The 25434-nt window shown below is 41.6% G+C and overlaps 1 protein-coding gene across 1 annotated transcript in view; it reads right to left on the bottom strand.

Annotated features, from left to right (window-relative positions):
* Positions 1–25434, bottom strand: part of HDAC4 (histone deacetylase 4) — a 334528-nt gene that overhangs the window by 82240 nt on the left and 226854 nt on the right. Inside the window, exons 4-6 of the mRNA XM_071590208.1 lie at positions 15057–15164; positions 11706–11840; positions 5424–5599 (exon numbers count right to left, since the gene is read on the bottom strand). Of these exons, the coding sequence (XP_071446309.1) occupies positions 5424–5599; positions 11706–11840; positions 15057–15164 (419 nt within the window). The remainder of the gene's footprint in view (positions 1–5423; positions 5600–11705; positions 11841–15056; positions 15165–25434) is intronic.

The raw sequence follows: 25434 nt of genomic DNA, 5'->3' as shown, positions 1-25434 counted from the left end.
GACTAAGTGGATAAGAATTCGAGGTTGGTGGTTTACAGCTAGGTTAATATGGCCTTAGTTTCTCCACAGTTTTGCCTAATTATTGAGATAGCAAATCGTACAAGGAAGGAAAGAGCCCCTGAATCTATTGGTGCGGCATTCTACTTCCTTTATCTTATCCAAACAGTCCGATCTGCCATAAAATAATGAGGAGCATTAATGATTTCGTCGGTATCACAAGCTCAATTGAGTTCCCGATGTATTCATGATAGAATTAGTCCCGCTTTCTCCCCCCATGCTCGTCCATAGTTAAAACGGGTCATTAGCGAGCATGCCGCATCCGTAAATTTCCACCTCGATCTTCCGGCTCCGACAAAAAGATTGAATAGAGCGAACAATTTGCGACGAGCGAGGGGGAAGGTATTTGAATGTATTGGGATGACGTGGCGTGTCACAGCCGCCGTCGGTGGAGGGAGCAAAAGCAATGTTTCATCGGGGCCGATGGCGAAGCACCCCACACCAGGGATCCGTTTGGACAGGAGCTCATTAGTCTACAGTGGAGTCGTGACGCGTGTAAAAGGAACTACCGACGGACCCTCCCATCAATCACCGCGCCTTGCATAAAGTCGCGGGCCATTCAGCGCGGCGAGCGCAACTCTCGTGACTTGTCCACGGAGTCGGAGCCGTCCGCCTGAATGATCTCCGATGCTTACACACCACCAACCCGTGAGGCGGGATTCCTACTCCCTTTAGCTTCCCTCGTTGCAAATCACAAACAGACCCGGGAGAGAGAGTTACGCGGTGGTTCTTCGCCATTCGGGAGATATTACCACCACGGATGCAGTCCACGGGTGGCTATGCCCTCACCGGGTCGGTATACACGTACTGTTACATGTGTTAGAGCTTCAGGCTATAGACATGACGGGTTCGAGTTTTGGTGACGTCACTTAGCACCCTCAGCCTAAACCAAACTGTTTGATTTTTTGAGCTCCTCCTTGTACATGGGCACAGGGAAAGGAACTTACCCTGCTGCACGAGTTTCACTCGACGTATACAAACCAACCCACGGGCTGACCGTGATGCTTGAACATCAACGGTCATAAATATCACCGATCTTAGAGGACGGGAGGTATACAAAGAATTTTTTCATTTACTGTTTTATACCAAGAATTTATCCATAAACTACGCGTTTCCATATACTAGAACTAAGGCACCACTTAAGCGGTAATAAAACACCCTACTCGTCAAACTGTGTGCTTCACTTTACGAGTTCTCCACATGATAAACCACAAATTATTACCCCACAGTCGAGAATATTTACAGGGATCCATGAATTTGGTGATCAACAAGTAGGTCACTGCTTCCTTTAAAGCTCCTTCTCCTCGAAATTACGTTTCATTAAGATTCCAACGGGATGAGATAGTTTGGGCGAGTGAGACTATAAATTTTGACTTGGAGCGTTACATTAGTCGAACTACCAGAGGACGTGATATGAAACTCCACTAGAGATACAAGCCTTATTGCGGAAGTAAACTAATGAGAAGGTTAAAGGTTACCATCTCTTTCCTTTTCCTTATCTATCTCTCTCAATTAAAAACTTTACTTGGAATGGAGTCTGTGATGACGGGGTTTTATTTATGAGTTAGAAAGGCAGGCGTATCCATACTTTTACAAAATGAGGATCCAGAGGTGTTTGAAAAGGTACAGTCAGTCAACAAGATATCAGTAATAGGAAGCGAGGTCACAGAGAGGAAAATGCAAATTAGATTTTCCTGAGTTTGTCGTCGGTTTCGCGTTATGGTGAAAATAAATTTATGAAAGCCCATCCGGAAATAGTCTCCATTCATTCGATTTGATTGGTCAATCATCGGAGTCGTACATATAACAATGGAACTTGATTGATAGATTTTTACAAACGGTTTATTAACGTATTATCAATTTACATAAATTCTGAACGGGACTTTAACCTGGAAGTGTTGATACACTAGAAAGATTAGAAAGTTGGCTACATAATTTCTCTGCATTTTGAAAATGGAAGCGGATAAAGGAGAATTTTTATACCCTCTCATTTCCCCCTTGAAACAATTAGCAACAATTCTATTTAATGGAAGACCAAATATATATTAGACAATACATGATTTAACATGGTGTCGATATTCTTTCAACAAAAACGTCGAACACGGAAGTGCTAAAACTAAACACAGACACGCCCAATACGGAATCTGCTACGAACAGACAAGTCACTCGAATAATACAAGTTACTGTGGTTAGGACTGAAGTTCATCGATGCAAAAAAAATTAGAAAGTGCATACATATTGTTTTAACAAAACCGAATGACTTCACTGAAGTGTCATAAGATCGTATTCCTATCCACTTCGACTGAACCCCCAGATTAAAGTCGACTTCTCGGAGACTCGCTCCCACACGCCCCACATCTCGTTGTATCATACATTCATTCATCTCTCCTGAATGATAAGTGAGTGTCCCTCCTTTCCTGAAATTATGATATTTCTTTTACGTCGTTTCCCAACTTTTTCAGCTTATTCACCGTCACTTTTCCACACCTCCATCTCCTTATGTCACAATAACAAAGTTCACGGTGGTCATCACCACTATCTCGCGCTCGCCTAACACACAACAAATCAGCTGGGGGCGAGGTAACTCAGCCAACAAGAGCTCCGCGGTTATACCGATCGCAGAACACGTACCGCAGGACGGATTACCCGTTAGAATACGGCTCGCCACTCAGGCCAGAGGCAACGCCGTCGAGGAGACCGAAAACTAAGTAGATCCGACGAAATCTCGGGAATGGTAATCGAGATTTTAGGGACGAGAGGACGAAGACTATGTCGAAATTCACTGAATATCCCAAGATAAACCTCGATTTTCAATCGGAATCGTTCATGCAACGCAATGGTGAGTTAAGGAGGCGCGAAAGGGGGAACGAGGAACGTGGGGGAATGAATAAATGGGCTCTGGTCTCCTGAGAGAATCGAGGAGCGGAGAAGTGGGGACGTGACAAGGGCAGGCATCGGAAAATCCCCGGACTCTTAATTTATGCTCCACCCCTCTTTCCCCGCGCCCCGTGGACCACTCTCCCCCGTCCCCCGGTGGCCACACCACCCCTTCCTGTCGACCATCACTCCCGACCTCCTTCCACGCCCATACACTCACTCCCAGACCAATTTATTTTCGATCGGAACGACGGCTTCCTGTTTAAAGTAAGACAAGGGGGAGATTATTCGGGATGAGGGAACTAGGGAGAGAGGGTAAACGCGCGGAAATGCTGACCACGAAGGGGATGCGAGGGTGGAGGGGAATATTGGGTCGCTGGAACCGAGATTGGGGCAGGGTAGACAACCCAAAAACTATTAAAACTCGCGAAACTATGGTCATTATTATTTAATTTATTTTGCATTAGTCAGAAAACAGCACTTCGACCTTTACATCGCATTTTTAACGTTGATATAACAATTTGAAAATTATATACACCCAAGCTCTAGGGGGAGGAAATACCACCTGGGCGGGAATCGAACCTGCGACCTCTGGAATGACAGGAAAGGACATTACCACGCCCCCACCGGGGCCGGCAAAATTATTCCTGGTGGTTTACCGTTTAAGGTAGGTTTACAAATGGCATAGACTGCACATCGCTGCATTTCATAGCTTCGTCTACACTGACACCCCAAACTACATTAAACCCTACCTTCAAATCCGCATACATTATACCTCCCTTCATCATTCCGTCCGACGAGGTGCCTCGCCTGCCTAATGCTCTCCCCTCCGTCCCTTTCTTCAACATTTCATCCACAGTTAAAAAGCCCTGCATGCGCCTTTAGTGTCTCCTTTGGATTTCTACCAAGAGTCTCCTCTACTCCCATGCATAGCCCTTCCTCGTTTGTTTTCCTTTCCGTCCATTTTACCTTTTCAGCCTTCTCCACAAATACAATGTAAAAGCCTCCAACATATGCCTAACGTGTTGTTTCAACGGCCATGTTTCCGCGCTAAACGAAATCACGCTCAATGTCAAAGTTAACAGGATTATTTTCTTAACTTCGTAATGACTTTAGAGTCGTAACGTAAACATTTATCCGTTCAGGAACCAATAAAAATAGAACTATCCGCTGCTTGAGTTTATTTTACTTAGACGCTATAGTTTCAGCACAAGTAACATTGTAAGGTATAACGAATAATATGCTTTGAAATCAATGTTGCGTAATATTACCACAGGGCTTTACCACGTGGCTGGTAACCTAGTGGACCTTACCGAGGAGCACGGGTTCGTACGTCCATTTCCACCGGAAATAATCTAATCGACGTATTGCTAAGTTAACTAGCCATCCTTTTCAAAAAGCTATAAGTCAACTTACAATACGTTTGAAAAACGTTTTGAACGAAATTAAGCTTTCAAATTATCAAATAGTAAAGTACACAAGTAACAAGAGCTTGCACCATCAGCAAACAACGTACGTGCAAATTGTGAGGATTTTTAATTTGGCTTTTACCTGTGAGAAACGGGGCCTAGAACGTACTGGAAAACTATTGGTAGCACAGGGAAGATAATTAGCCGCCTAACCAATACGTAGGAATTTGAAAAGCAATAGGGCTTCAAGCAAATTCCACCACCCATATAAATATCTAAATACATAGCTACGGCTTAAGCAGTGGATTTTTAAGAAATAATTTCAATAAGTCGTGTGAATTATTAAGAACGGTTAGAAGCTCAGTACCAGAAATATTGCCAAACGTTGCATGAGTGCAAAGGATGCAGAATGTGTTGTAGTTTTAAATCTAAGCAACCGCGCATTTGTTTAGTCTCCATGTATTATTTTCCGTCGTCGTATTACATGCATACTATGATCTATAATCACGCAATATTCTTAATTACCTCACAAGAACGTGCGGCAGCGGGTATTAGGATACCACACGGGAGAAAAAAGGCATTATGTGAGACCTCTACAAAGGGCAAGTGCCAAGTAAATCGTCAGCCGTGACCATGCATTAGGAGATGGAAAAACAAATCGCTAAAAATATACCCGATATATCCTCGATATCGTAAACACTTTCGTATCATTCGATGAAGTGCGGTCCCAATTCATTCTTCAGTGTCAATTGGTCGTCATTTATTATGGAAAGGATTTTACGAATATCGGGTCCATATCCATATCAATTGTAATGCCAGAATTTCGGTACACTTCAGCGGGTGACTACGGCAACGTAATCTTCGGGACATCTCCCGTAGTTCTCTGAATCTGCTCCAACTAAGTTTCCATTCAAAAATATTTTAAAGCATAAACGGCTACGAAGTTATTTTTACACGATATTCCCCAATGGGGTGAGCAAAATCATGCGACTCGAAACAAATGTTTAAGCTTGTGATGGGTCATTAATCGGAATTCCACCCGGCGGCGAAGCAGCAGCAGCGCTTATACTAGGGACTCACCAATTTCTGTAACCGGGAGAGGGTCCTCCCGGAGCGGCGGCGCTGGAAGAGGCCCCCGCGGTGCCTCCTGTCGAGGACGAGGAAGACGCGGTGCTGGCGGATCCCCCGGGGCCATTCGCCGCGGCAGCCGCGGCCGCAGCCTCCGCCTCTCTCTGCTTCTTGCTCAGCAGGAATCCCTGAGTGGGGAAGGGAGGATAAAAGGAACAAGAGAGTCAGTCAGGATCTCCCCACACACATCAGTCTCCACACACAGTCTTCTGGACTATAATAATCCTTTAACCGAAGTTTAATCAGGAGGTTGTGCAGCAAGGATTTGAAATTTAGTCCACAGGTTTCAAAATCAACGACCAACATTTCGAAAGTTAACGGCGGAAGAAAATATATACTCTCTTTATGATTCACTGAGTTCCACGAATCCAGGCCAGACTTTTTCCAAAGATCTTTTCACTCGAGGTATTTATTGCCGGTTGCATGACCATTCGAATGATCGTACGTATCACGAACATGCCCCGTATAGTCTGGAAATTCTGAAAATTATTATCAGGCGCGAGGTGATGCGCTTAAAATATTTTAATTTATATTCACACATATACACACACACACACCTACATATATATATATATATATTTATTTATTTCAAATAAACTGGTGATATGATTGTTCTAATTCGCAGTACTCAATGTAAATACCCTCATTTCTTAAATTCCAGTTATTAAAAATAGTTAATTTTTGTTATATTTTTGGACGCTGCTGTATTCTTCGCCAGTTTTCTCCTTGATATATTGTTTTAGCGTAATTCATTAACCGGAGTCGCTAATATTCATTCCGGTAAATTCCTACCAAAGTGCCGTACCCCTCAATTTAATTGGCTTACAGACCATTTCTAACACAAATCTTCCCAAAAAATGTGCTACTACGTATTAGACTGACAACTAGTAACTAGGTAAACCACCGAGAATTTCATTTAAACTTCCGCGTGAAATATTTTTTTGTTCTTGCCTTCCGACTTTTTAAATTTTTTTTAATACTTTACTCAATGTTCACGATATTGGGCAACATAGTATTCCCATAACATATGCATGCGCCATTTTTCTTTGCAGTTCGGAATGTTCACCAAGAGCGTAATACAATAATATTGCAAGCCAAAAATTGACGGTCAACGCTAAAAATGAATTCATGGACTACAAAAGTTTTAGTTTTAAAATTAGAATTTTCGAAAACAACTATCACAAAAATCTCAATCAAAGTTAACAAATAATTCACTGTGAAATCACTATATTATCTACAAAGATACCAGTGGGACTTTCTAATCTTTGACTATCAAAAAGAATAGCTGAAGGCCTACAGCTCAATACAAGGTTGAGAAAATATTTGTTACAAGGGATTATAAGTGAACACGCACCTGCAAGCAGATGTCACGTAATGTTGTGATCATGCACTTTCTCCAAAACATTTTTTCTGCAATTGCATATCACATTTTGCAAGTCAGGAGTGAATCGCTCGGGGGGGGGGGGGATGCAGTTTGCTGAACACAGCTATTTCCGATTGCTTATATAATTTCCTCCTGCCAAGTGGTCAACGAAAAAATGAAACAGCAATTCCTCGTTAAAAAAACGCTAAAGGGCATGAACAAGAAATGCGAGAAGTTATTCGCCACTTTAAGACATGCTTGCGTTTCGCATGATCAAACTACGTGGCAGTTTGAGCACGCACTTCACTTCCTCACATAAGATCGAATCTGCCAGAGCAAGATCTCCATGATATTTCACAATGGCAATTTGGATTTTGAAACTAAGTATTTGACAAAAACGTTTTACGCTGGATGACTTCAAAGATATCTCAAGTGTTTTGATCGACAAAGAAATTTCCTCTTCGCTAACTGTTCCCCTATAACCCACATCATCTAAAACAGTAGAACTGCAAATTGAACGTAAAACTACGCACACGCAATAACGCCCACTGAAATATTGATTCAGGCATATCACAACATTCTCGATTTCTCTCTCTCCGGGACGTACATTTTCAAGAGGTGTTTCCATATCTTTCTCTATATGATGAAAAGGCGCCCACGAAATGTTTTCCCTCTCGAATTGGCAGACAAACCTGAATCATTTTATAGACCATTACAATTGCTCATGCCGGACTAAAGGCCATGAACTCCGTCACTCTCCTCTTTCGACGAAGTACAAATCATATCTGTTGGCTTAGTTAATTAGCTAGTTAGTCTCCAAATCAGTTAGCTGCAAATATCTGAAGCAACTACTCCCATCACTGTTGGAAGGATAAAGTGAAAATCCCACTCTCGACTGGAGAGTGATCATTGCCTGGGCACATTCTTCCCATGGTGAAGCCAATGAGGGAATACTCTTTACCCGTATGGATTCCACACATCTCCGGGAGAGAAACACCGGTTTCCCTCGGCACTCTTCGAGGACGCATGCTAATTCTCCCCACCGCAATGGACAGCGACAAAACAATTGACGCCAAATACCGACATCCAGGAAAACTGATACCTCACCAATGTTTGGAAGCAACCCTTCTCCTCTTGCTCCCGGCACCACAACAACCTCTACCTCCCCCCTTACCCTCTCCTACACACACGACGTGCATTGCACAGGGAACACCAGCGGCCGACTACTTGTTGCAGAAAAGTGGGCGGGGCGGGTAAGGGGGGGAGGAGGAAGGGGGAAGTGCGAGTAATGAGTGTGTATGTGTGTGTGTGTGTGGCAAGAGAAAGTGAATTCGAGAACGAGAGAGAGAGAGAGAGAGAGAGAGAGAGAGACAGTGAATTGGAGTTTTCCTGTTTGTTTACGCGCGCGCGCTCCGGCGGTTGAAAAGAGAGGAGGAGGAGGGATGGAGGGGGATGAGCGGGGAAGTAGCGGGAGATGAGGAGGAGGGGGTGTCGAGAGTTAAGGGGGGGGAGAAATGACGACGAAGCGGAGAATAGTGGAAGGGAGAGAGGGAGCGCTGACCACGCACTCGGTCGACGCCCCCTTCGTGTTGTTCCCCAAAACATCCCCGACTACACCGCTCCCACTGTCACTTGCACTTTTGACCGCCCGCCTGATTGATAAGACGCGACCCTCTCGCGCGTGCGGATGAGCGGTGACGTCGTTGGGCATGGCGGAATCCAGGCTCGAGCCTTCCGACGACACGAGAATGTGAAATCCCTCACATAAATTGCAAGAGGGTCTCTTCGGCGATGATGTTGGCACTGTATTATTAGCCCCATCCTAGTACGTGCTCGGAGAGATCTTCACAATACATTAGGGAGACGAGCGTGGAGCCGACATTTTTGAAATACAATTTTTCTCGCGAATGACAAGGGATCAGGATAATCACAAACGTCCGCGATATGGAAGGAAAGGATATTATTTTAAAATTATAAGTAGCATAGTGCGTGGTCAATATTTTATCTTGCCATTATTTTATTGTTCTTATTGTTGCAAGCAGCTCGTCTCGCAGGAATATTCAGATATAATGCATTTAGGTGCAGTTAACTTTATTTTCATTGTTTGAAATACGTTTATTTTATTAATCCATTGGGATATTTACACATTTTGCATATTTATGCATTTCACATTATATTCATAAAAAATATTGTACATGTTTATAGGGAACTAGAAGGGATGTTGTGGCGAGTAGACCAAGAGACAAGTGAGTAGACAAATTAAGAAGGACGTGGAGCAGAAAAGTTATCAGGGGGTGAGGGAATCAGCAGCGAAAAGAAAAGAATGGAAGACTGCAGTAACGCAATCTTAAGATTAAAATACTGATGATGTATGATAACTAGCATAAAGTCAAACGTAAACTTGATGCTACATATCTGGTGTGGAATAATAATTACCACACACTCTGGATAGTGTGTGGTAATTGTCACACCCCCTATTGTGGCTTCCAGGGTTCTAATTAGATGTAGATGATATTGACCCCATGAATGCCATTCGTTCGCTTGAAATGTTGAAGCCTGTCTACTGAACATTAGGGTGCATCCACATAATACCACGCAAACCCCCGCGAGGGGGTGCGGCGGGGGGGTGGGGTGGTGTAAGGGTGCCAGCCGTGCATGCAGTAATATTAGTTCATACATACATGATAATTTGAATACATATCAACTGAGTCAAAAAACTCTTCACATGTCGTTCTATCTACTAATAAAATTATCAGGAACTAACTGAGGACTTGGTGTTATTTGTAATATATCGCCCAAGCGCCTACATATATTTTTTTCCCTTAGAGAATTAATTTTTATAACTTAATCAAACATACTATTTATTGCATGACTTGTATTCGAATGTATGTGCATTTGAGCTCAAGTGATTTTGCATAATAGTTGATATAAGTATATTCAATTGTATGCATGAAATAAAATTTCTGCATATATGGCTGGTGCCTTAACAACTCCAGCCCTTGCGGCGACTTGCGGAGTAGGGTGCAATATGTTTGCATTTGTTGCTAAGAAGCCTAACCATTGTAGGCAACATGTTAAATTAAAGAAATATCTACACTTTATATCGGGAAGACTAACAATCGATATGGGAAAGCCTCCGTCACATTCTATTTATTTTGTTGCGTGAAGGAACGAAATAGACCACCTTTTACATTCTACTAACGATAATATTTATCTATACAAGATAAAAGACTCCTACTTTTCTGAAGAAAACGAAAGTTAACAAACAAAAATTACAGTATAAGGCCCATTTCCCATTGTACTAAAATAAGCTGCCAGCAGGTTGTACGCTGTAAGGGTACGCTATCGAGTTTCGACTTCAAATACTGTGTCTTTACGACGCGAACTACTGCGTCCCCGTATTCTTGCTATTTACTCATTTCGTGCTGGAATTTGAATTATAATGGGAAAACATTTTAGGACGCCTTACTGTGTATTATATGATCCGGTTCCTCATTACCGAACAACACATGAAATAAGTGAAAGGTACCACTCGACGATAGGAGATATAATACAGGATCAGAACGAAGAGCATTATAACTCTTTCCAATAATTCACTCACAAACCGATAAATTCGAAAGATAAACAGCACATGAATTCATAGGACCAAACACACCAATACAGAGTCCTTGATAAACATGCCGACATTTTACTGTGGGGAATGGCACAGAGTGGGCGAACACTTAAATACTTTCCAGGATACACCGGAAAAATCTCATAAACAAAAAAATAATTTAAAAACTGCAACATGATTAAATCAGTTAGGTTTACGGATGATCGAGCAATATTTAGCCAGAGGATGGATTGCAGCTATTGGGTGGTTTACATTAGCAATGAGAGAGCTATGGGAAGAGGAATAACCACTATGAAACAAAACTAGTGAGTTTCTTGAGAAATGATCTGGTTAAGTGAAACATTAAAGAAGAAGAAAATAAACTGGAACAGATGGAGTCATCCATAAATGTTGGCAGTGTTTAAGAGGGGAATGGGCACAGTGGTGAGGACATTAAGAGAAGAATTGCGTAGACGAAAGAGGGATTTCCTCGTACAATGAGAGAATTAATTACAGGTACTCCTAACTTAAGGTATGCAGAAAAGACTGCGAAAGATTTGAATATGGGGCGTAGTGGTTTAGGAATGTTTAACAATTCATAAATTTTGTACCACGATAATGCCTCTTTGTCCACTTCACGTGAATTTTTGGCCAAATACAGCACTCTAATGATGCCGGAGCCCCCATCTTCGATAGGTATGGCCCCATGTGACTTTTTCTATCCCCAAAAATAAAGGGAATCACTAAGGGGCGCAGTTTTAAACCCATAGATGAGATTAAAAACGCATCGGTGGGAAAACTTAAAGCTACACCAAAGATTGAGTTCCACAAGAGTTTCTAGGATAAGAAAAAGCGACGGCATAAGTGTATAATAACTAATGGAGACTAAATATTAAGGGAATAACATTGATATATATATATATATATATATATATATATAATATTATATATAATATTTATATATATTATATATATATATATTATATATATATATATATGTGTGACGGCACAATAGAAAGCAAATAAAATATAAAACACTTAAAAGGACACTCACATTGTAGACTGGACATTGCATGTTGTAGAACGGGAATTTGAAATTATTTGGAAATAATTTTATTTATTCATATATACTATATATAGTATATATATGTATATGAATAAATAAAATTATTTCCAAATAACTTCAAATTCCGCTTATTTATTGAACACACCTCGTATGGGTCTGTCCCACACTCCCCCCCGGGGGAGGTGGTCAGAGGGTGGAGGTGAGGGGACTCACCTGGAGCTTCTGCTTGACCTCCGTGGAGGCGACGGCGCTCTGCTCGTGCTTCTCCTTCTTCTTCAGCGCCTCCAGCCGCTCCTTCTCTCGTCGCTCGCGCTCTTCCTCCATTTGCTTCTTCTGCTCCCAGAACTCCTGGCGTATACGGAAGGAAATACCTTAGAACATTCACTTCACACCATGTACTCCACACGCCAAAATACTATATGAATGCATCACGCAACATTTTAATTTTTTTTCAACCTATATTCCTCTGTCAAATATCAATGTTTTTTTTATACTTCTCGTTTGCATTTACCCCTCTCTTCTAGAATTTCATACATTGACGTAAAGGCTGTATGATGCGTCAATTTTTGAGGCATAGATAAGTCCCGATATGGTCCTCCCGAGGAGTTTTCCCGAACGTTAATTTAAAATTTAAATTATGAAAATTTTCAGCGTAGGTAGTCACGAATGTAATCACACAATATGAATAGAAAATTAACGGTAACATCTAACATCGCCGGACACACACCCTCCTGGAAGGTGACAATTTTTGTGTGGTGTTAAGTACACCAACTTCTTACGTTTACCAATAAGTAGTTCCTCAGTTTCCGGGAATGGAAGGATTTAGAGCTGATTTTCCGGCTCTTCATCTCCACAGGTTATGATTTAAATTTGGTCCCATAAATTCAGTCATAAAACTCTTCTTTCTCCCGAAACGTATTAACAAGAGTACCTTAACAAATAATACGAAATTTTATAGAAAGATATTTTATTCTGGTATTAGAATCGACTATAACATGCAATAATGAAAAGAAACGGAATTTCAGAAGATTCCAATGTACTCAAAGCCAATTAAGTAATTTTTAGAGGTATTTTAAGCTTCCAAAAGAGAAGATCACACCGAATAAATGCACACTTGATGAGTTAATTCCCGAGAGACAATAGCCCGAAACCAAATTTACATATAAATACATCAAGAACAGCATTTGATGGAGATATTTGAAAGAACACAACCTCACAAAATGAACATCAGACAGGTCATCCATTTCACTTTACACAATGCTTTGAGAAGGGCGTACGAAGCCGCCCACTGGTACGCAGACAAAGAAACATTAGCACGCACGCCGTCAAGTAAATAAATCCCAAAATCCAAGGCCGACAGACACCGATCACGTCGGCGGGTGACGAAAAACGTCGCGAACATCTTTGTTAACATCAAGCTGCTGAAGAGATGAATAGTCTATAGCCTCTAAATGGAAGTCCCTATAAATCGGATCCTTATGAATGAAAACACCAGCGTGAATGGCAAAACGATGACCAATTCCCAATGCTGACCTCGCTGGGTGTGTTTCTGCAGTTATCAACCTAAAGATTAGCTGGATAAAAGAGAAAAGGCAGGGAGAGAGCTCGAGTCGATCCTTTTTTGGATTCAGGAAACAACGCCCCTTTTCCCTTTTATTCCGGTGGGTGGCTTCCCAAACAGTTCAGACACCCGGAAAATCACTCGATTAAATTTTCCCCGAGGGTCATTGGATAGGATCTCCGGAATTGCACCCAGGAATGACCGTTGAACCTAGTGCTTCATCCGCTGAGGCCATTGTGCCACTTCGGTAGTTGCCAATCGCAAGAGCAAAAGTTTTGAAATATGAGATTACTCGAATTGGGGAGGAACAACGAAATATTCCACTCCCATCCGGTTTTCAACCCGCCAAGTTAATTTCTTATGGTTTCCCCAGACGACATTAATCATGAACAGACTGAGTATTGGGATCATTTTCTACGTTCTCAATATTATATGAACCCAGTACGGACTATGTATGGGCCTTAACATCATCCCCGTCATTTTAATTTATGTTACATAATTATTGACAGGTTAGAATTAATGAAAACTTAACTTTTGTTGCAAATGCCTGATTTCTATCCACCCCCTGCCACATATTCTGGCGGTGGATTACAGGGTACCATATAGATGAGCAAGCGGATGAGCAGCAGACATACAGGTAGTAAAGCATTTTAATTACATCGCTTCGTGAAGCACAAAAAATTATTTTTCTGCTAGTTTTCTACAACTCCATACAAAATTAAATAATTTTAATGCACGGAAACATAAAATGGCCAAGAAACCCCAACATTTCAAAACATGACCGGAAAAATGTTTTCAACGAATATAAGATTATATCAACGAAAATATTTAAAATAATCATGGACACGGCTCAAAGAAGATATGGAAAAGATTCCAGGTTTATAATTTGAGAATTCATACAAATGCGCAGTTTCATCTTGCAGTAGATGTAAATTAACTGTCGTTGGCAAAATGCATTCCTAGAAAGTATTTTATGCCTCGATGCCACTCGAACGCTGAATCGTTCTTGCTCGCGCCAGGGACGAAACTGAGAACATTGCGTCAAAAAAAATCAATTTCCAAAACTACTTTCAACCCCCCACCGAACGCCGCAATGTTTTAATTTTAGGATGTTAATAATCTCCGTGCATTTTAGTACAGTGGTAAAAAAATGAACAACTCATTTCTAATAGAATCTCTGCGAAATATCATCGAACAAAATGTGCTTTCCCTAAACAAAGAAACGTCTGGAGGCCACTTTCGATGGCAAAGGATTTATCATCCAAATTATTCCTATGGCTTCGGTGACTTATATTTCCGGGTGGGAAAATTGCCAGGATTTGTTCTTATCGAGTTCATACGCCATAGATGTAAGTCTAACATAAAAGTGAATTTGCAGCATTCACATACGATTTCATGGATATATTACACCTTATTCAATTTTTCAAAAGAACAAAAGAAATTCCACATGTTCTCATATTTTAACACCATCCCTGAAATATCGTCATTACTAAAGAATATTAGGCACTCTAAACAGTTGGTTTTGTTTTTCTATAATTTATAATAAATTTATAAATAAATAATCAGGTTAAAGAGTATTTGGCAAACATATCGGAAACAATACCTAAATGGTCACCAATAAATTGTATTCATCACCTGGATAGACACACTACAGTATAGAACGGAACTAGTTATGCAGCTTCACGCGAAAAAAATGCATATTTCGTAAAAATGCATTTTACCCCGTTCTCGGATATTGACTAAACATTTCGACAAAAGATAAATCAATATGAATGAGTCGGTGACCTTGCCCATGACACTGAAAGACAATACGAGAATGAAATGCGGATTAACGAAAACCACGAGCACGAGTTGTCTCTCTCATTATTAAAAATATCACCATCGCAGAAACACAGCGAATGAAATGAACCACGTCACAAATACGGGAAACTTCGAGTGAATTCCTCACGTAAAATGTTCGAGAAGCCGCTGAGGCGACTTGGGAAATGTTTACGTCCGTGTACCTTAAGCTGTTGCCTCAACTGTTGTTCATGCTGCTCAGCTAATTGCTGCTGCTGTGCCTGGAAATGTTGCAGGAGAATTTGCTGCTGCAGCTGCTGCTGTTTCTTCAGCTGCAGACGGTGGAACATGTAAGACAAAATTGATTCCATGAATTCCATAAACAGGATTAAAGTGGAGAACAGGTTGACTATATTCTACGATATATCTTTTTTCGCACTTAAATCAAAAATTTCATTCGGGATAATAATTACATAAGCCACAAAGAGTCATGAAACTGAAGGATTTATCCACCTTCGCACGCCTATTTTTATACCTTGAAATAGACCTAATCCAAAAAAATCGATACAGTCAAATTTTTGCACACATTGGACGCAATCAATTGATGGACGTTATAAATGAGAAGCGAATAGATCAGTCTGGAACAAATTTTCGGAGAAATTTCAATCTGCAATATTCCTAAATATATTTATTAATCGCTATCAGCGGTCTTTATATACGCCCAACAATATATTTAATTACTCCCTCTAATCGTGCAACCGCAGGCGTCACTTAGTGGAAATATTCCTTCATTAGAAAAGGAATAGACAAAATATTTGTAGTTTTACTTGACGATGACTCACGAAGTTGAAAACCGGATCGTAAATTATAAAATTTCAGTAATTTACAAGTGTTTTGTCTATTACTTCCCTCTCTAATGCTTTCTTCTCCCACTCGCAACGCGAAGAAATTTTTCGAAAGTCGACACCAACTTTATCATGAATAACGGTGTTAATTGAAGGAAAAAAACGATAAAAATACCATATTGTGAAAATATACCTCAAAATAAGCACACTATACGGAGAATTAAAAAAAAACAAGAATTGAAAAAAGTTCCCTGAAAACAAAGCATTGAATAACACAAGGGAGTGCTCATTACATTATTATCAAGCATTCCGAGGACGCGAGAAAACAAACTAATCCCGATAACAATTAAAGGGATTTATTGCAGTAGAAATATTTGATCTAGAAATATTATTGGGAACACATAATACCACCACCACCCCAACACCTCTAACCGATAAACTGCGGAGAATTAACTTTTGGTATATTCCGAAAATAATATACTGACTAAAAACTAAAGTCCATAGTTTAAAAACTAAAATATTGAGTTTATCGTTCAAATTGTAGCATTTCAATGTAAAAACGTGATACAAACGATAAAAATGATAAAATTTTATTAATTACATTTGAATTGTTCAATGAAATCTATTATAATTTGAAAGCAGAGGCCAACTGTGGCCGAGCCAACTAAAACACGAGCAATAAATTCATTAAGAGTTGACTGAACTACACGAAAGAGGAGAAAGACATTTTTTAAAAAGCACGAGCAAATTGCCAAACCTGAATAAGCATGAAGCAATGCGAGTTCCTCCTAACGCCTCCGACTTCCCACCAGGGAGATTCCCGGCGATAACACGGCCAAGGATTACCTTTGAAAAGCACTTGGTGGATAGGCACGGGGATTGCACAGGGCAAGTGACTCATGCTGGGAAAGAACGGACTCTGAGAGAGAGAGAAGGAGGAAGATTGGATTTTTCGCGAGGGGAAAGGAGGGGGGAGGTCGTCGGCAAAAGGGGGGGTCAGACGGAGAGAGAGAGAATCAAGGGGGATTTCCCGGAACACCCTAGCCCATTTGAGGAGCACCAGGGGGGTGTTTTGCAGTCAGGACTTTGTGAGCATGCCAGCGGGGACGACGGGAGGGATATCGCTTCGCGGGACCTGGATGAGTCCACGCCTCCCCCGGGTGACTTCGCCCACACTCGGGGCCGAGGGTTATAGTGTGCATCAAACGTTGTGCAGTCGGGGGCGATTGTGGGAGAGGGGCATCTGATGCAAGGGGGGGCAAAAGGGGTCGGGATCCCCTTGCGCGGGGAGTTTGGATGCTTCCTTCCCCACTGGGAGGATGATGGAAGGTGCGGAAGGGGAGAGCGCCGTGTGGGAAAAACCGGGGAAGGGGGGTTGAGGGAATTGAAGCATTGTGGGGTGGGGGAATGCGGAGACCTCGCCTCGAACCGCCGACACGCCCTCATGGAAACCTCGCGTGTCGAGGGACCCGGTTGGGGGCTGAGGGGGGAGGAGGGGGGGGGAGGAGGAGGAAGGGTCCATCTTCGGGGCCCATTGACGGGGGAGGGCGGAATCGAGGTGGAGGAGAGGTATCAGTACGGTTGTGTTGCGAAAACTGATTCGCCAAATCACCACCCTTCGAAAAACCACTATTGCATTCTCTCCTGAGCGCTTTTCCACTCCAAGGTAACAAAACTAACACGGAATAAATAGCGAGCCAACTTCTCTTGGTAAACATTACAGAACCCGTAAAGGGACTGAAATTCGCGTAAGAGTCATTATTATTTCGTAATCGAAATGGAAGGACAGAAAAATGGCATTACAGAAAATTTATCATGTAAAAGCACTCCGGCATCCCATGACATCAACTGAAAGTAGGATGATACCTAAAAAAAACAACAAAAATTCTCTTCATTAAACGCTTTAAGTTTCTTCACCCGAAATATGAATACTAGTCGAAGAAAATAGAACCCTCCACTTTTAATTCTACCGGTATGAAGACAGTATTTTAGGAAACTATTCGGATCGTATGCATAAAAAATTAAGGTTTCTAAATTAAAATTGGGCAACTTTCCACTCTACTGAACAAAATTTTGAACACATTCACACAGGAAATAAATTCATCGTTCGCGATAATTATATTTCCAGGCTCTCCAAAAGTAATGGTGATTTCATGGAAGAATAAATAATGTCGCCAACCACATGAAGAGAATGGTATTACGGAACTCCATGCCTTAGACGGGATTTGAAACGCAATCTTCCGAGTTAGCTCAGTGAACCCGTCCGTATCGTCCATATTGCTTCAATTCCCTGATGAAATGAGAATAAAACGACCTCCAGGCAATGCTCAAACCAACGCAAAAAATCCCACTAATGTGTCGGATTCGGCGAGATGTTGTTGAAGGCGAACATGAGTGATTTGTAGCAAATAATAATGCACACTTCCAGTGTTCATAAAGATTTGTTTCGACACTACTTTTTCATTATCAGGCCCTGAGGACCACCTGTTGATGAAGATGTAACGTCGGAATAAATATTTATTAACAGCAAAAACAGTGCATTGTTGTATCCCACGAATCGAACATAACCACAAATTCAGGAGGATCTGCTCTTATCAGCGGCGATGAAATAGTAAGAAACGGCTATGTGATGCACATTACAAGCAATAGAAGCCTACCCCGCCAGCGCTAATGCATTCTGAAAATAAACTACACCCTGCCATCACAGCATAAACGGTTTGGGTTCATCAAAATTGGGCAAAAGACTCAAAATAAACGTAATCGAACTTCCAACTAACAAAAATTCCGATGCCAAATAATTGATAATTCTAGATTTTTCCAAAAAAATAACACATAGCGTCGCATATGATAATTACAAACATCCTACCTTAATGGTTCTAGATTTAACCAAGAATTCTTCTTTCGATCTCAGAAATAGGAAGCTAAATAAGAGGAAATATATGCTTAAAGAGCTTTTCAAATGAAGTCTTTCTATGCAAGTCATGAAGAAGATAAAATATTAATAGTCGCTTCCTCGGTTCATATAGACACACACACTCACACACACAGAGCTAGGGGTAAATGCATTCATTCCATTCATAACTTCTGCGGCAGGACCCAAAAAAATACGACAAAAAGACGCCCGAGGAAAGAGAATGGGCTCTTCCGCTACCGCAAGTATGCATGCCCTCCGCAGCGGTCATCATGACACGCAAGGGAACCTGTGGTCGGCGCATCGGTCAAGGTCACGAACAGATGAATAATCGACTTCGCGATCACCACGGACGTTATTAAACAACAGTCTCGATAATGCACGAGAGAAAAAAATAATTGGAATTGGAAAAAAAAAGATATTCCCCAACGCATTTAGGTTCCTCGCCTCCCCGGAGACTGAACCCTCTCCCCCACACATACACAAAGGTTTCGAGTTTTCTGGAAATCGAATAAACGCGATATCCTACCAACCTCCGTGGTGGGTTGTTTACATGACTCACGGTCCCCCGAGGCGATTCGGAAGCGAATTATAAAAGCCAATGTTTTGATCGTGGGCTCGATATCGGCGTCGAAGACCAAGGGCGCACTTTGCCCCCTTGCCCGGCCGTGACTCCCGAATTTCTCCGCCGCGGTCAACCTGGGAAACGTTGAGCGTTCCCCCCCCCCCCCCCCCAGCGATAAAGAAATTGATTTATAACACTGCAGCGGTATCTACGCGACTTATAGTCCAAATTATACTAGAAAACGCCTAACCACCAATACACTATCCCGCGGATGACCCGATTTGTGCACGCTAATTGCCCGCTCATAGAGCGGAAAATTGGCTTACGAGAAAACTTGAAATGCGCCCCGAAATAATGGCCATTAATATTTTTTACACGAAATCATTATCACCTATCATTATGAAAAAAATCAATACACAAAAACAAAGACCGAGTTGCATGGTGAAAGACTAATTTTGGGGCAAGATAAATTTCACAAATTTTTAGACATAAAAGTAAGAAGTCGCAGTAGCAAATAAGAAGAGGAAACGATGAACCTGAGCGTCTGAAATGAAACGTTATGTGAATCTCTTTTCGGGATCGGATCGGCGCTTGAAAAAACGTCCGAATGAAAAAAATCTGGAATACAAGCACGAGTCGTAAAGAATTCCTTAACGACAGATTGATCGTTCGACTGAAATAACAAAGTTTCCAAGGAAAATAATTACAATTTTACGCCACTTCTGAGATATGCCTAATATACATAGGGGCATTAAATATGTCGTGCTCTAAACGGCAATATTTCATGGCGGAAACTGATAAAATTTATGCAACGGAATGCCATAAAACCTTACTATGAAGAATAAATCCCAACAAGTCCCTCGCTCAACGAAAGGGTTAGAAGTACGCTCAATAAAAATCGATACGATCCTAACGGCAAAGGAATTTCCAACTCCCAAGTGAGAGGACGAGGGAGAATAAAAGAACATTTAAAAGATTACATTTGACGCGCGGGTTGGACGATCTTCAAATGACAAGTGTCGAAATTTGCTATATTAACGAACCACTGCTGTCAACATATACACACGATAGGAGAGTAATCACTTCAAAGCACTTACACATGCGTTACACTGAATGTTCGTTCGATTCCATTGAGTTTTTAGCCTCGGTTGTGCAAGCATGTTGGATATTGAACGCTTCTGGAGTCTCATTTTAGAAACGTTTTCCAGTTACGAAATTACGTCATGCAGATAGATGGAGGTGTTGGGCGTCAGGACAAGTTTATCAAAAGTATTGCGACTTGCGACTGGGGAGGAAGGTAGGTCTCATCGTCGAACTCGGTGCAAAAAGGATCCGTGTAAATCTTTGTTATAGGGGTGAAAGTTGAAAATTAGCAAAAATCTTCCAAATGCCTCACCTCTTCTGCACTACAACACTTAAGAAATTTTTCCAAAGAAAGAAAATACTGCATTAAGTTTTCAGAACGCATTTTCATTGATAAAATAAATCTTGGCGTCACGGAAATTAACGAATGGATTCGACTGTCGACGCCCTCGGACGAGGAACGCTATAGCGATTCGTTATAAATAAATGAACTCATGAGATTCATTTTTGTATCTCTCGTGAATTTCCGTAGAAGGCCATAGAAAATGATTTCCCGTATCAAAAGCTCTTCTATTCCTAACTTATAGAGACTCTAACCTCATAGAAAAAAATCTCGATTTGCCCGATGTGTTTCGTTCAAAATTTTAAATGGAATTAGCAAGAAAAAAGTTCAAAACATTTTCCCACAATCTGTGCAACGAAAATATCACTAATCTAATCTCATACACTATTCAAATGCCGAGGGTTTTCTATCACTTTATGTAACCCTCGCATACTTTCGTTGCTGGAACAAGTATGAAACAAATTCACATTACATCTAACCTGTCATTTTACATAATTTTGACAGGTTGTAATTCAGCACCAGGGACTACTGTTGCAGTCTCAACCTCACTCCAATTTTAAAAAATTGTCACCTGATGAAATTTAACACTTATTCGAAAATGAGCCTCATTTTCGCGAGCACACTTCTCCTTCATGATCTTTGATCCCCCCTCCACGGGCATAATTAATGCCTCCATTAACGACACCAGAGCCCGACAACCAGGAAACCCTTTCTCTCTCTCCGACTCCCTTTCTGTCGAGCCCTTGAACCGAACCTTCAGCACACCCCTCCTTGGCCGCCACGGTTGGGCCGAACTTGAACCTCTCTCCGCGTCGAAAAAGCGTCCGGGCGGGGAGGGAGGGGGCAATTCAAGGCCGCGACCTTGATTTTGTCCCCTACCGCTCTGCGACGAAAGGCAACGGTGAGAACCACAGAGAACGGCCGGGGGTTGCGGGTGGGGATACGCGATGGAGGGACGAGGGAACGCCGCGGGGAGGAGGCAAAGGAGTGAGAGGATCGCGGGGTAACACGCCATGCTCTCTCCCACGCAACCACACCCGTCCGAGCACACCTCATTGAACTCGTCCTCCACCCCACAGGTCCTCCACGCGTTTTACACCCTCCTGATGCCTTCCCTCCCCTCTCCGAAAAGAAACCCTTCTCCCTCAGTCGAATGGAAGGCTCGGAAACATTCAATCCCACTCCCACCTCTCCTTCCCCGGAGAGGAGGGCGTGTGCGGAGAGGGGAGGAGGGCGAGTGAGGAGTGAGTGAGTGACTTCACCGCAGGACTCTTGGTGCATGAGGAGATACCGATTCCCCCGGGGTGGGGGTGCTAAGGTTTGCGACTCTGGGCGAGGCGTGCGAGCGAAGGAAAGGGAGCCAGGGTAGATGATGGTATTGGGGGTGGGGAGAGGGGAAGGGATAGGCTCCAGTTGTGTTGGTGCGGCGCCCACCCATAAACACGTTCTTTCATTAGAGCCGGAGTGGGGAAAATTGCCTCGCGGACCAAGTATCCATCCAGGGTCAAGTCCAACAAAACTAAGAGCGAGAGAGAGTCCGAAGTTCTAGGGGCTCTCTAATGACAATGAATCCGTTATGACTGGTCAAAAAAATATTATGTCGCTCAACCTTAGTTTATTTTCCTTCTGGCTACAAAGGGCTCCTCTCTCACGAGTGGAGAATTTACTTAGATACTTAATGCATGTGCCTGTGGGCACACGAACTACATATTGTTTGAATTATTTCACATACATATCGTACCTAAATATTAATGAAAAGTTATTTTCTGACTTTTTTTGTTGTCTCCGGCGTAACTTTATGGAATTTGCATAACATATTGAAATGAAATTAAATTACTGGCTATGTAATTCCACACACTTTATTTAAAAACACGACCCAGGTTCCGACGTTGAACCACCTGATGACGACGTCGAACGTCAGAACCTGGGTCGTGTTTTGAAATAAAGTGTGTCGAATTACGAAGTCAATAATTTCATTTCAATATGTTATCTTCTGACGTCGCCTGCCCGATGTTGAAACCCCTTGCAACACACCCTAGCGGTGGCTAGCAGGGCACCGCGTAGATATAAATAAAAATTTACGAAATGAGACGCTGAGAGTTTCTATGCACCACAGCTAATTGTTCAAGATATCATGCAGCAAAATCCGTCCCCGTTCGAGCAAAGGCCACCAGGGCGAAGACGGCAATACCAAATCGGAGCATGAGAACAAAACCTATTGACTCTTTACTTATTTCTTGTGGTTTCCAACTGCTAGGACCCATCTGAACCGGCTCATCAGGGTTTTTTTTACAATTCGTATATTTGATCACTAAGATAATGCCAATATTTCGATATTATTTCATGTCAGGAAGGAAAAAGTAATAACGCTTACAAGGTGCAGGACTTTGACCAAGGCGTGAGGCTAACTACAATAAAGCCTTTAGAAAAAAAACAAAAAATAAATTTTCATTTATTTGCTAATGATTTTATGAGGATTAACTTTACACTTAAAAAAACAGAACTTTGGTCATTATCAACATTAGCCCAAGGGTTGTCAATTTCAGAACAGTAGTGGTTGTAATTCGGATCAGCCTTTTTAGGTTAATGATTAACACGGATTAATTTATTAATCATGGACATGAACCAAAGGTCAATTAATGTAACATGAGGAAAGAAAAAGAAAGAAGAAATATTTAGGTAAAAGGACGTCCACTGACACAGAACTGAAAACATGCTTTCGAAATAACGGAATAAAATTTCCAGAAAAAAATCAAAGTGAAAAAATGTGCCAGAGAAAGATCGATGAACTGAAATAAAATGCATCACTTGAGGCAGGTCAGTAATTATTATTTTTTTTCTTTTTTCACGGTTAAGGTTTGTGCGCTTCGGGGACTGGATAATGAGACAGAAATACCGTAATTTTGGTGTCATGGATTATCAAAAGAGTGTAGAAAAACTCTAAGCATGGTGATTTTTTCGATATTTTCAAACAAAAATATGCAAAAACGTATGATTTTGGAAGATAGTGTCAGAATATTACGGTGGAAGTCTGCCGTACAAATGATTGTGGCTAATTTTTATCCCCTCATTTTTCTTATAACAAAGAACTATTTTAATGGGTGAAATTAACACTAGGTTTGAACTAAGTGTTCCGCCAGCATGCATATAAATGTACACGTTATTTGAGGTTTCTTTGTAAGTATTTTTTTTTCCTTTTCCCTTCTTTTCCTTAATCACTCACCCATCCCACTTGCTGCTCGCACCACCGGACACATATCCTTTTGGTAGATCGTGGGGTATTTATGCAGATGTAGAATTATAGAACATAATAATGAACGTGGCATTATTGAATTGTAAGGGCGTGTTGAATTTTTGTTCCAGTTGATAATAAAATGCAGAAGAGAGGACGAAACTCCCATTGATAGTCAGCGCTGACAAGTCGCAAAGCCATGGCTATAACAGTGACGTGCGAACCCAATGGGGCACTTGAAGCATGTATGGGTAGTGATCCAATCTTGTGAACTACAGAGACTGAGTAAGGCATACTTGGCGTAGCTCCGTACTATCTACATGCAAGTTTTGCCACCTCACGCTTAATTAAATCAAGTTTCCCCAGTCGACTAAGTAATTGTCCGCCAAAATTTTGACACATAACATTTCCGTTGCGAAATCGCGGAAGAACTCTCGTGGTCGAGTCGAAACACGATCAGGCTGGTAAGCCAATGCATACCACGTCTTATTGAAACTCGGCCCGATAAAGAAATATCCGGGTGTACAGTCTTGCACGCGGGGAAAACATTCACCGGACAGACACCCCCGCTTGACGAATAACATTCGACTTTCCCGCCCGCAGTGGAAAATTACCCCCTCTCTTCATCTACCGCCCTCCCGCCCACCCCCACGCTGCTTGGGGAGGCCTTGATCGGCAGCGCATGCCCACCAAGTGAATGACTCACCTTCCAATTTAACCCCCCCTTCCACCAACCACTACCTCCGTCCGCCCACTTTCGGAAGAAATCCAGAGAATGTCATCCAAAACCTAGAGACCTATTACACCTATCCAATACATGTTATGTGAAGCATAAAAACAATTCCACTGCCGACTTAAAGGATTTTTTACTGTCGATTATCGGGAATGATCTTTTCAAAATTATTTTCTTGAACGATCAATCAATGATTTTTCCAATTTTGCTACCGCCCGGGCTCTCGAGTGCATCATTGAAATCTCTAGCGCGACAATGCTATACTTCGTTTGTTAAGAAAAAAATGGTTACAAGATGCCTTAAGGATAAATTTTTCCCACGTCAACTTTGATGTGATAAATGCACAGCTGGCTAAGGAACCTACTCAAAAGAAATAACCGAGCGTGGTTCCAAACAAAGAGATAAAAAAAGTGACCAAGATCATTGACAATGATCATCATTAATCCTATTTCGCCCAGAGAAAAAACAAGTTTTCATAAGGATAAATCTAATCACAAAAATAAGTCAAAGTAACGCGTGCCCACCGAATCCTTTTGCGTGATTGGTATGTGTCAGTACTACGTGGTTTTGAGTTTCAAGAGGAACAATACTAAATGTAAAAAATGTTACAGCACACCTTCATTACGATAAGGAAATTGAGAATGGAGGTACATAATCAATCCAACCCATAGCACAACTTTGGCGGCTAAGCATAGCGATTTTACACTTTAAAATTTCATCAAGTTGTTGGTAAATCGAAAGTTTTTAGCAATCATTATTGTTTAGCAACCCTTGCAGCATACTTAAAAGGAACCACACGTTTCCCATTTCCAATGACTTGAAACTATTGACATGTTATACTTGGAGACAGTTTCTTGTTGAGCAAGGATCTCAACGATTTCCGAAACAGA

This window comes from Hetaerina americana, unplaced genomic scaffold (assembly GCF_022747635.1).
Source record: "Hetaerina americana unplaced genomic scaffold, ioHetAmer1.1.p SCAF_4, whole genome shotgun sequence".
Taxonomy (NCBI): Eukaryota; Metazoa; Arthropoda; class Insecta; order Odonata; family Calopterygidae; genus Hetaerina; species Hetaerina americana.
The sequence above is the reverse complement of the archived record's forward strand: the minus strand, read 5'-3'. Positions and strand labels throughout refer to the sequence as shown.